Below are 13,869 nucleotides of genomic sequence, written 5' to 3' on the forward strand. Positions count from 1 at the left end.
TTTTTTTTTTTTTCCACATCAAACTAAGACAGAGGCATTTGGCCACAACAGGACTCTCCCCTCTCACCCCTTGCTCTCCAGTCTGAGCAGGCGCAGTGCGTGGCTGGAGGCCCTGACAGCATCTCTTTGAAAAAACCAGACCACCCCTTGATTTATGACCAAGATCCACACCTACTCCCACCTCAGTGTGTCTGATACTGTAAATTTGATGGAATCTAGAGGGGAGGCTCCCCTGCAGGTTGGGTTCACAGTAAGCACATCTAGAATAGGTTAAAAATTTCTGAAGGGGGTAGGGGGAGTTAACTATAAATAAACCAGCGCTACTCAGGCCTCCTGTCGGTGGCGTCCAATGAAGACGCAGAGATATACAACCCACTGCTTTAAATCAGGGCTCGCATCACCTGAGCTCCCAGAAATGTGGTAAACGCTAAATTACCCTAAAAAACACTATTTAAGACAGAGTTAAAGAAAAAAGATATAGACTATAATTTCCAGTTGCATACGTAGTTTATGCTTTTTATGATTCTTATGTTCTTTTCCAAATTGATAGAATCCGGCACTTTGACCATTTTGTCCCAAAATCAAAACATCCATTTCAAAACTGCAAAATTTCATATACTCTTTTCTCCTAGTCTATATTCTTAGGAAAGATAGAGAACCAAAATTCCAACCATCGACTCTCATTAAACTTTTCTTAGAGCTTTAGATAAAAGTACAGACTAAGTCCCACTGTTTCCACACTTTCTCGCTGGGTCATGACCATCCCACCCGTATGACTTCTCCTGCAGAGGAACAGAAGGGATATTCTTTGTCTCAAGCTTGTGCCATATACTTGGAATAGTGGAAATACTTCAGCCCAGAGGAGGCTCCAGGGCTCCCACAAAACACCATAAGCAATTCGAGATAACAAGATAACGTGCAGGGGGACCTGTATTCTCCGTGTTTACACAACTTGCCCATCAGACGACCGCAGACAAGTCATCAGGCACTGTGGGTCTCATTACGCTGCTTTACAGATGAGAAGGAATCCACCACTTGCCCCATCCTCCCAACAGGACGTCACATCAGTGTGTGAGTGAGCCTTGGATGACTCATGTCCTGGGACCCCAGTCTTCCTCCTTCCTTCCTTCCTTCCTTCCTTATGTATCAAGGGCCTCCTGTCTGAATGAAATTGTCCTAGGTATTACAAAGAATACCAAGGTAACTCAGAAATTCCCTTGAGATGCTTAAAATTTTACAGGAAATTCTATACATGTCAAGTGATAGGAGAGAAACACAGATAACATGCTCTAAGAGTTATAAGGAGGAAAGATTACTTCCTGCTGAGGCGGTCCAGGAAAACCTCATGGAGGAAGAGGTATACGAACAGGCCACGGGAATTTGGTTAACACGCGGACACTTGGAGGTGATGGTGAAGAAAGGCAGTTCAGTGAAAGGACCAACAGTCACAGAGGCACAGAGAAGGAAAAGCAGGGAGCATACACAGGAAGGACCAAGCTGTGCTGCAAGAACTCTAGAACTCCCTGAGAGGGAACAGGAGGAAAGAAAGCCAGAAAGGCAGACAGGAGCCAGGCTGTGGAAGGTGTGCAGTCAGACTGAGTCTGCACTCCAACACCGTCCTCGCCCACGACCCCCACGCACCCAGTCCCTGTCTGGGTCAACCACACCATAGACCCCGTCTGCCTAACCCCGCCCCGTCACCAGTTAGAAGAGTCAATTCTCCCAGCAATTGCTCACATTTGTCCTCTATTAACTCTCACCTGGATTCCTGCAATAGTCTCCTACCTGCAGTCTTGTCCCACTCGAACTGATCCATTCTCCACCCTGATGTCAGATTGATCCAAAATGCAATCTCACCACATTCCTCCTGGTTAAACGCTTCAGCGATCTCCCCTTACCCACAGATGACCCTCCAACCTTCCACAAGATACACGGTGTCTCGTGATTGGCGTCCTATCCAGGCTTCACGCCTCACAAGCCTCCTGCCACACTGACCTCCTTCAAGCTCCTTCAACCACCAAGCACCCCCGTCCCTCTGCACCTCTGAATTCGCTGTTCCTTCTGGATGGAACCTAACTTTCCCCTTTCTCTGACTAGATAACACTTACTCTTCTCTTTTAACACTCAGATTGTCATTTAACGTTGTTCTGGAAGTACTAGCCAATGCAATTAGATAAAAGAAAAAACAAAAGGTTCAAATATTGGAAAAAGGAAGCAAAATGAGCATTTATAGATATGACTGTATATCTAGAAAACATAAGAGAATCAACTAAAAAAAGTGAAACAACTGTAGAATTCAGTAAAAGAGTAGTTACAAAATTTATATACAAAAGCCAATAATGTTTCTTTATACAAATGGTAAACAGAAACTATAATGTCAGAAAGTATTCCTTTCTCAGAGCATAAGAAAGATAAAATATCTAAGAAAAAATTTATCAGGACTTGGGAAGGACCTATGTACAGAAAACTTTAAAATTCTACTAGAAAGACAAGTCTTGTTTCCAGACGGCAAGCTCCATTGCAACGCACACTCCTCAAAGGCCTGGATGTTTCTCTGCTTTGTTCACTGAGATGCTTCAGGCACCAAGAACACTTCCCGGCACATAGCGAGCACTCAATAAATACCTACTGAGTGAATAAATGCCTAAAACAATCTAAACATGCAATGTGACCAATCAAAACACCAACAGGACTTATGTTTGTATTCTGGGGGGAGCTGACAGAGAGATCAACCTTCCACTTGAAAAATGCACACATGTAAGATCATCTTTTACCTAACAGATGAGCAAAAATTCAAGCACTCAGGGTTACAGAAGGCATGGAGAACCAGAATACCCAACATGTTACTGGTAGAACCAGAAATTCGTATACTCTTTTGAAAGGGCAATTTGTTAATATCTATCAATATTCAAAATATGTATATTCTTTTAAGCAATTTCTCAGCTGGAATTAATTTTATAGATATATTCACACATTTATGTACAAATATATATAAAGTAAGTCCCTTATATTACTGTTTGAAAACAGAAAAAAAAAGAGCAATCTAAATCTCTATCAGTAATAGATCTGTTATGTAAGATACACCCAAACAGTGGAGCACTATACAGCCATCCTAAAAACTGAAGTATACCTACATAGAATGAAATGGAAATAAGTCCGTGATCTACCGTCAAAGTAACAAAGGCAAGATGCAGAGAAATATGTGTAGTATGATCCCACCAGTGTTCTAAAATCATATAGTTATGCTTACATATGAATAGAAACATTCTGGAAGGTTACCTTTGGTACTGGATTCAACAGAGTAAACTTTACCGCAAGCAACACAGAAAGGTGTTTGTTGTTGTTTTGTTTGGTTTTACCATAAGCATATATTTACTTCCCCTCGGGCACCCCCATTTCAGAAAGTGTCCTGAGCCCTCCAGGGAGGAGGGCTGCCTCCCACGGCACCCTGTACCCCACTCTATCACAGGACTTCTCATACGACTGTCGCCTTACTCGCTGGCTGCCCAAGTTAGTGCTGAGTCCTTTGAGGGCAGGAGCTGGTCTCTTTTTCTGCATTCTCAGCACCTGGTGGGGTGCCTGACACATAGTAACCACTTAATAAAGGCGGAGGAAGGGAAGAAGGGAGGGAGGGAAGGCGAGTCCTATATGAAGACGAACCAAGAGGCAGTACACAGCACTGTTGAGAGAAGGCAGAACCAGGAGACGAGGAGGGCTGGCCACAAAGAGAGCGATGATTAGAATGAAGAACACGGAAGTCTAGTTCTCTCGTGTAAAAGCCTCGAGGTCTGCAGCTGGACAGCCAGGCATGCTCCAGAGCAGCTAGGGAGCCATAACTGCCGGCCCCAGACCTTCAGGCACTTTCAGTGAGAAAGGAGGCGTGGCCACTGCCACAATACCTACAGTGCCACAGGTGACTTGTGACTCCTTCTAGCAAGGACGAAACCCTGAGAGCAGCTTCTGACCACCCCATTTCTCTGCTGGAAATAGCCAGGGGTCTCAGCCACAGTCTTGAGCAACTGACTGTGGCAATCCACAATGCCTCTAGATCACTTTTGCTGATAACTGTCTTTGCAGGGTGCCAGAAATGTTAATTGAATTAATCCACGTAAAGAACTTAGCACACGGGGCCAGCCCCGTGGCTTAGCGGTTAAGTGCACATGCTCCGCTACTGGCGGCCCGGGTTCGGATCCCGGGCGCGCACCGACGCACCGCTTGTCTGGCCATGCTGAGGCCGCGTCCCACATACAGCAACTAGAAGGATGTGCAGCTATGACATGCAACTATCTGCTGGGGCTTTGGGGAGAAAAAAGGAGGAGGACTGGCAATAGATGTTAGCTCAGAGCCGGTCTTCCTCAGCAAAAGGAGGAGGATTAGCACAGATGTTAGCTCAGGGCTGATCTTCCTCACAAAAAAATAAATAAATAAATAAAACTCTTTCCCTTAATTAAATTAAAAAAAAAAAAAAAAAGAACTTAGCACAGTCCCTGGCCAGGAGTAAGCACTCAAAATATAAGCTATTAAGTTGCTTACAGAACCTTCTCAAGAGTTCTAAGCACTACAACTGCAAAAGTCATCAGGAAGTCTTTGATTTTCAACAAGACCCAGGCTTCCCCATTTTATCTCTGCAATAAATAAACACACTGTCTTCCTAAGCACATTTAAAGCAAACTGGAGGCTGCTGCTTCTGTGTATTTCTTACTTTTGTCATCATTTCAAAATTAAGCTGGCCTTATCAGACCCCAAGTATAAAAAGCACACTCTCATCTTAGAAAGCTAGAAGTTAAATAACCTTTACAACTTCAATACATTCTCCTTTCTCCCATCCTAACAGCTGGACCGTGCCTGACATGACCAGCACCAGAACTCACTCACCACGGTGGGAGGGTCATTCCATTCTTCATAGGAGATGGCAGCATACGGGTAGATGCGGTCATTGATAATCTGCAGGGTGGCCAGGGCAATGGCTTTAATCGACTGGAAGTATGCTTCCCAGAACCACCGTGCCTGTAAGGAAAACAACACTGTGTTAAGGGAGCAAGCGAGACAGACTAGAACGAGATGCTCCATCACAGTCCACTCCGGGTCTGGGTAATTCCTTTATTACCAAAGAGAGGGAGCCTATGGCACACGCCCCCTGTTGTTCATTCTGGAAGGATATTTTTGCTGGGTAGAGAACTCTAGATTAGCAATTTTTTTTTTTCAGTACATTAAAACATAATTCCACTGTCTTCTGGCTTCATCCAATTTTTGCTAATAAACCAGCTTTACTAGCAAACTAATAAAGTCAGCCTTTCTGGTGCTCCTTTGAAGATAACATGCCTTTTATTTCTGATTGCTTTAAGCTTTTCTCTAACTGGCTTACAGCAGTTCCACTACGAAGTATCTAGGGTGGCTCTTTGTATTGACCCCACTGAGGAGTGTAGAGCTTCTTCAGTCTGTGGTGTGATGTCTTTCACTGTATTTTTAGAAAACTCTCAGCCAATATTTCTTTAATTACTGGTTCAGTCACACTCTCCTCTCCTTCCAGGACTCCAAATACATGTCTGTGAAATATTTTCACCATGTCCTACGTGTCTCTCATTCTCTTTTCTGTAGTTTTCCTCTTTCTGCTTCAATCTGGGTATTTTCTACTAATTTTTCTCCTGGTTCAATAATCCTCTTTTCTTTGTGTGTGCGTGTGTCTAAACCACTATTAAACCCATGTGTTGAATTCTTAATTTCATTTATTTTTCAGTTCCAGAATTTCCATTTGGCTTTTTTAAAAGTAGATTTCATATCTTTGCCGAAATTCTCCTTCCTTTCTTCTATTTTACTGAACATAGTTCCTGACTGATAACTCCAGTATCTGAATCACCCATGGGTGAGACACTGAGATACACCCCACTTACCCCAATCTCATTCCTGCTTCAAGTCACGTAGCTGCTTTCCCTCCTGTCATCCAGCCAAAATATTTACATTTTATGAGACCTGAAAGGATCTATCTTCTCTGCGCAATCTTTAGTGATCACCCCAAATATCAACAGCCACCCCTTACTATGAAATCCCACAGCACTTACAGCCTATCCCTTATAGGTTAGTTCTGTTATACACTGTTCTAGAACTGCTTTACTATTATTTCAGAGGATCACTGTTCCCTCTCCAGCTAGACTGTGAGTTCCTTGGGTGTAGAAACTCAGATTTTTGTATTAGCATCCTTGCAGATGTTAGAATGTTTCACCTGTTGTAAAGCAATTTCGTATCCATGATCTCATTTGCTCTTTACAACCAGCTGGTCACTGATTTGGGGGAGATACAAGTTTCATTTTATATGTGAGGAAACTGCGATACAAAGCTGTTAAGCGGCAGAGTTGCAACTCAAACCCATGAACCTTAACTCTAAATTCAGGCCTTTTCCCACGCCATTCTAGAGTACTGAATACCAGCACATGGTAAGTTTTAGGAAACAGTCCTTTCCCAAGTTGAAAGGTGTAAAAATTCACTAAGAAGCATGGGCCCACACATAAACACACACACCTTAAAGATTTACCTCCTTTTCTGCCCAAATGGGCCCATCATCGTGTGTTCTTTTATCTTAAATCATATTCCAATTAAATCACACACAGACTTCAGCATTCCAAAGCTTTCTGTTCACATCTGATCACAGCGAAGACGGCAGCCTTTGGGATTTATAGGAAATAAGGACTGGTAACAAATCCACCTAGATTACCAGCCAAAGGCACAACTAGAGGACGAAGCTTCTAATTTAAGATGCCTCAAATCACCCCACCCCATCCACCAAATGGCAATTTACTCAGAAAGGAAGCAAGCTTTGCCAATAATCACAGCTCAAGTGTCTCCGCTTAAGGATAAGTTAACTTCTCAGGCTTAATTGTTTCTGCAGGAGCTCTGCAACACCGTGAAGTGTTCAGAGGCATTATAATTTACAGCCCCTCCAGGACTCAGTGTCAGCCACTTGACGGCAGAGAGGAAGGTGTTTTCGGCTATGCTGGCAACGCACGCGAGCACCACTGTTCTCGCCCAGGGGGCCAGCACAGCGGCTTATTACGTTGTAACGTGTGTTTATTTCCTAAAACATGGGCCACACTTATCTCTATTTGAAAAGTTTAAATGAGGACTCTTCAGCAGCTGTGCAAATTCCCCAGTCACTCTAACCTGTGGAAGCTACGCAGTGGAAGAGTTGAGTCACATATGAACTGGTCATACCAATATAACCTTGAACAAAGCATTTAACCTGTCGTCATTACACAGACACCACAATTTTATATAAATTGCAGATTTCAAAGCATAAGCACTACAAAGTTCCTAGGACGCTTTCAAACATGAGAATTATAAAACTCCTAAGGGGCAAGGATTGGGCTGACTTAAAACTATCATAAGCAAATAAGCACTTCAACTGAAATTGCTACTTCAGCTTATACATCAAGTAACGTGATTAATTTCTTTGATTTTCAGTAACATAAAGCCAAGAGGATTAGCAATAACAAGGTTTAAAGGAAGCTGGTGCAGTATAGTAGAAAGAGCCATGGCTATGAGCATCTCGCACAACTTTAAGTTACTTAACCTCTCTGTGTGTTTTGAATCTATAAGATGGAGAGCAGAGCACCTATCACGGAGCTGTGAAGATCCGGTGAGATGAGGTTTATAAACTCCTCGCTCAGTGCCCGTGCTGAACAGATAATCAGAAACTGTGAGCTCTCCTCAACACTTGCATCCATCCTGTCCCCTCGGGGTCTTTGTCACTCATTAGAATACATTCAACGCTTCTTTGGGGTGGGAATGGGGGAAGGGGAAGAGGAGAGACAGATGGGACCTCAATGTTACACTCCATTCATCTCAATGCTTGAAGACAGTAAAGAAATCCAACCGGTCAGAGAACAGAGTTAGAAATAATAAAAATACATCAAATGGGAGTGTGACAGAACTTTACACTGAGAAGTACAGCAACCAATAACACGTCCCTTCTACCTTAATCTCTATGCCTCAAGGAAGAGGACAGTACTTCTCCGGAAACCATGAGAGGGGGAACACATCTGGTTTTGCTCACCACTCATCTCCAGCCTCTAGCCCGATGCCTGTCAAAGGGCAGACAGGCAAACGTCTGTTGGAAGAACGATCTCACCCAACAACACTCCCTCACAGGACAAGGCGGCACAGGCATCTCAGGGAACTTTCCAAATCTTCTAAACACCAACTCACGAGGTTAAAGGGGGAAAACCATCATTTAATAATAAATGATCACATCTTGTATACAGGATTTTAAAAGGTGAAAGACAGGGGAAGTGGATTTGAGGGAGAAGAAGGGAAATCTGTTTCTGGGTGGAACAGCAAGGCAGAAAAGCGACTACCGGCCTCTCACACTATGCATGTGTAAACTATGAGAGAGAGAAACAGTTTTTAAAATCATGCCATGTAAGTTTGCTACCTAGAAACGGATCAGGACCTCTAACAGGGCAAAGATTAGACATAAGAACCCCAACTACCCCAAAGTCGTCCAAGAGCATCTGCACCCTAGATCACAGTGACGGCTCTCCAACGCCTTGTAATCCATCAGCCAACCTGGCACTGCCCTTTCCATCAGAACCTCCTGAATGTGACCCAGGGCAATGGGCTTCATTTTAGTATATTAATGGATTTTTGTAATGAAAACCACAAAATAAAATGACAAACCAGACAGCTATGCTTCTGTCCCAAATTCCAATTCTGTCCAAGCACCTGACAGGGACATGTGACTGTGGATCAGTACTTTCCAATACTGCTCTATTTCCCCAGGGCCAACACACAGGCTGGTCACAGAATAAAGCATCTGCTTCTGCAGAGGATGTAGGAAACCACAGGAGAACGTGGAATCTGCCATGACAATGGGAAAAGGCCACCGGAAAAGCACAAACATCATGACTTGTCTCGGGCCCAGAGAGCTGTGGTCATGCGGCCATCAGGAAACTAAATTTCAAAGGTGGCAGCTCCTCCAGGAGTGATGGGACACACAAATTATTTCAGCCTTGAAAGAGCACAGAGGGGAGAGGTGACTGCCATAAAAGCAGCCCTAAAGAAAATTTTAGAAAGCAGCTAAAATTTTAACAAATTCTGAAAACTGAGCGTGGGCTAGCAGGGCAGTGTGGAAGCTCTAGACACAAGGGGAGTTTGCATCCAGCTGCAAGCTCTTTTCTTCTGGATATCCTTGAGAAGGACTGGGGCAGGGAGGGACACCAAACAGTCTCCCTCAGTGGCACACAGGGACAAACCCTGCCCATTTCTTGGACTGTTTTTCATCCAAAGCAAACCATTAAACTGCTGGGGAGGAGCAGGAAACCCTCCCATCGCCAAGGGCAGGAATCCTTCCAGCTCCCAGCAGACTACCACTGAGGGTGCTCTGAAGCCTTCCTCTCCCGAGAGAGAGGCAGGACACACCCCCTGACTGCACCCTAAGCCTCGCCCTAAGGAAGAAGCCACAGCAGTCTATTGCGGTGGGAGGGCAGGACACCGCGCCCACTGCAATCCCAGACAAAGGTACACTGCCCCGGGGGAGCAGAAGCAAAGCCATCCGTCCCTGAAGGACATTCTGGAAAACCTGCTCAGGTCAGCATCGTGCACTGACATAGAGCAGGGATCAGCTACCACTAGGGTGGGGCAGGAAACTCTCTCCAACCCAAGACCCCTGCGGATAAAGGGCAGACCACAGCTGCCATAGGGGAGGAGCAGGAACGCTGAGAAAGCCCTACCTCCAGACCCCAGCAAACAGGCCTGCCTGAGACTGAGGCTGGATCAGGTGAACAGAGAACCCTGCTGCCCCACACACAGCAATGGCAGTCTGCACTGAGGGGAGAAAGGCCTCCCGTGCGGCGCAGGCAGGCAGGGCCTGCTGAAAATGGAGGGGAGGCCGGAACTCTGAGAAAGCCCCAGGACGCCAGGGCCACACTGAGAGCAGGTGGTAGCAGCTGACCACCGGCAGCATCTGAAGTCTGTGGTGTGAAGGTGAATCCAGCAACAGAAAAACCCAAACCACCCCAGGTACACACCAGATGGAGGCAACCTCCCACACGCATGGCCGACAGAAGGAGAGGTTTGCCCATTTCCAGGCAGGACGTTCACCTTAGCCTCTTCTGCTTTTCTACACACGATGTCCACCACTAGGTCAAAATTCACCAGAAACAAAAAAACAAGAGAAAACAACTCACCGTCATAATATAAAGCTGTCACTAGAACCAGACCCAAAGATGACCAAGATGATAGTACTAGTAGGCAGGGACTTTAAAATAACTATAGTCAATGTGTTAAAGAATCTAGTGAAAAAGGTGGACCAGCTGCATGAACAGATGGGAATATTCAGTCGAGAAATGGAAACTATAAAAACACAGCCAAATGAAAATGCTAGTATCACAGATGAAGAATTCCTTCCACAGGCTTATCAGCACACTAGATATAGCAGAGGAAAGAAACAGTGAACTTGAAAATAGAAAAAGGAATGATCCAAACTGAAATGCAAAGAGGAAAAAGAGCGAAAGGGAAGACACAGAGCCTCCAAGACCTGTAGGACGATATCGAATGTTCCAACCTACCTGTCACTGGAGGCCCAGAAGAGGGGGTGGGCCACTGCAGCAGCTATATTTAGAGAAATAATGGCTAAGAATTTCCCCAAATTAATGAAAAACAGCAAAACACAGGCTCAAGCAGCTCAGAGAACCAAGACAGATGAAACGGGGCATTCCCTGCCCCCTTGAGAACTTCAAGAAACAGCTGCTCCACTAACGATGCAAAAGTACCTCTGCCTCTGAGCAACCTCGGAGACTGAAGAGACCTGAGCTCCAGGAGATCTGCTAACACACGCACACTGACACAACCATTTATTTCAGGTGGAGGGCTGGAAAATATTCCCACGTCTCATGGATTTATTTTTCAAAGCTGTGTCTGAAGATGAATCTGAAAACTTCCAAAGGGATTCCAAGTCCTTCCAAACACAGGTACCAGGGGCTCATTATCTCCTTTTCATGTGTTTGCTCTGACAAAATGGAACCAACGAGCATTCCTGCCTTTCCAAAGCCGCCTAGGCAGAGGCTCCTCAGGGTTACACTGGTATGAGGACCACCTTGCTACGAGGGTGACAGCGGAAGAGCTGGGAGCCCGATGCCCTTCAGGGATGACCCCACAACAGGCTGGAGGCAGCAGAGATGGGCTCTAATAATCTCTGACAGCCGGAAAAACTCGATGGGGAGGTCAAATTATAACCCGAGCATCTTGATTTCTAGTTGAGAATTACCACAAGCAAGACTGGTTTTGTTTCTTCTTTGGCTTACTCCATTTTTATAAACATGAGGGTTATGTGACAACTTACTTAAAATTAGAGAAGGAAAAAATATCAACAAAACCCCTCAGAGGCACTTCTCAGGGACTGAAGGTTTTATAAAAATGTGTCACCTGCTTTTTCAGAGGAGTAGACGAAGTTCACAAACATTTGCTACACCTTTACTCAAGGATTCAATCAACACAATAAAGAGAACTTACCTTCTTTAGAATAAAAAGGGATTTCTGAAGCAAAAAAGGTTAACATATCTGAGATTTAGCAGCGCACTATTTTTTTTCCTAAAATATTTTGTTAACTTAGTCACATTTAAAATACCTCACTACATGAAACACGAGAGCACTTTCCTGCACTCCTCCTCATGCAGCTACTTTACCTGCGCTCTCCGCGTGATCCCCCCCGCGCAGTCTCTGATTCCTCTGGAGGCCCTCCTCCCTCCCCTCGCACGGTTTTCCCAGCCCCATCATCTCAATTATTGGAACACGGCCCTTTAGGAACCCACATATATCACACTCCCTAGAATTTTACACAAAGCCACAGACATCTGTTCACGTAACAGTAGTAGAGTCCACTTGACAATTTTTTGGTAGGTGTAAATATTTATTTCTTTATCATGCAAAGTTGTAGTTGCTTTAACTTTTTATTTGGAAATAATTTTAGACTTAGAGAACAGTTGTAATGGTAGTACAGAGTGTTCCCAAATACCCCTCACCCAAGCTTTCCCTAAGGTTAACATCTTGTATCACCATGCTACAATGATCAAAACTTAGGAGATAACATTTAGTGAATTCTAGTAACTAAACTACAGAGTATTTTTTTTCTTTTCAGATTTTCCCAGTTTTCTTCTGGGATCTTTTTTCTGTTCCAAGATCAAATCCAGGACAGCACAGGGCATTTAGTTGTCGCGTCTCCTTGGTCTCTTCCAATCTGTGACAGTTTCTCAGCCTTTCCTTGTCTTTCACGACCTTGACACTTTTGAATAGTACTGGTCAGAAATTTTGTAGAATGTCCCTCAATTTGGGTTGGTCTGATGTTTTCTAATTATTGGACTGAGGTTATGGATTTCGGAGAATACTACAGAGGTGATGTCCCCTTCTCTTCACATCTTGTCAGAGTACACATGATATCAACATGACTTATTGTACGTGAAGTTAACCTTGATCATCTGGGTAAGGTGGGGTCTGCCATGTTTCTACATTATAAGGTTACCACTGTTCCCATTCCATATTCTCTTCATTAGAATGAAGTCGCTATGTTCAGTTCATATTTAATGGGAGGAAAATTAAACACCTCCTGGAGGAAAGAGTATCAAAGAATTTAGCACACTATTTTTAGTGTATTTTGAAAGGAATAAAAACTACAAAATTGAATTCACTGAGTATTACAACTTTTTTAACCTAGTTTATGTACGTACAGTTTGGCATTCTATTAAAATTCTTAAACCTATTGAGATTTATGACTGGTAGAAAATATTAAGACATTTTCCTTTCTCATTGATAATTTCACTAAAATAAAAAAACTGACATTGGTCTTAAATGTTGAGTTGAAGCCTGAAAACATATCTCATCTATATAAAAGAGAAAAGCATATAAATACTTTTTATTAAAAATCTTAGAGATAAAATCTACTGAGCCCTCAAATATTTCTGAAATTTCAATTGCTTCTAGTCTCATACTTTAACTTTACTCTGATGTATACATTGAATTACTATACAAAATAAAGTAAGCATCCAATTTGATAATTTGGAAAAGAATGAAATAGACCTAAGAAAACTAGTGGAAGTAATTAATAAGAAAACAGAAAAAAGAAAGGAATTTGGATATAAATCCAAGAGGTTTCCATAGATTGGTATTAAGAAAACCCTAGAGAATCAGCTAAAAACCTATCAGAGCTGATACGGAAGTTCAGTAAAGTAGCCAGCTAGAAAATAATTTTTAAAATAAATAAATAAAACAAAACCCAAAACTGTTATATCCCAGCAATACCCAGTGAGATTTTACACACACAGACAGACACACTCACAAATACACACACAAGAATTACTGGCAGAGCCCTTCCCGCCACCCCAACTTCTCAGTCAGGATTATTCTTAGTCCTTCCGATAGACGTCAGCTGCCTCCCCAACACCCACTGCCTTCTTCATCTTTACTAACACACTCAACGGAAAACACTACGGTTCCCAGCCTTTCCTGCAGCAATGGATGACCATGTGACACAGTACTGGCCGATGAAGTGCAGTCCCTGGGTATGTAAGTTTTCCTAAATAAAACTCTTGCTATGACAAGCCTTTTGGACTTTTCCCTTTGCCTCTCCCTCTGCTTGCCTGGAATGCAGACATGGTTGGCTGGACATGAAGCAGATGTGACTGAAAAGAGAAAGCCAGCGTGCATACTGAAGGTGACGCAGCAGAAATCTAGAAAGAACTGACGGCATCATTGGTCACTACACCTGTCCGGGATTACCTACCTCTGGATTTCTTTTAATGTGAGACAAGTAAGCCCTTATCTCTTAAAGCAATTGTTAGTGGAGTTTTCTTTTATATTCAGCTAAACACCCTCCTGACGCTTTCC

The 13,869-nt window shown here is 43.6% G+C and overlaps 1 protein-coding gene across 5 annotated transcripts in view; it reads right to left on the reverse strand.

Moving 5' to 3' along the window:
* The window catches only part of EXT2 (exostosin glycosyltransferase 2), a 136,439-nt gene that overhangs the window by 65,324 nt on the left and 57,246 nt on the right, over positions 1-13,869 (reverse strand). For all 5 annotated transcript variants that reach the window (XM_087423096.1, XM_087423095.1, XM_087423093.1 and 2 more), the window contains one exon: positions 4,876-5,007. In XM_087423096.1, the coding sequence (XP_087279222.1) occupies positions 4,876-5,007 (132 nt within the window). The remainder of the gene's footprint in view (positions 1-4,875; positions 5,008-13,869) is intronic.

This window comes from Ceratotherium simum, chromosome 34 (assembly GCF_057802395.1).
Source record: "Ceratotherium simum simum isolate JZ-2026a chromosome 34, ASM5780239v1, whole genome shotgun sequence".
NCBI lineage: Eukaryota > Metazoa > Chordata > Mammalia > Perissodactyla > Rhinocerotidae > Ceratotherium > Ceratotherium simum.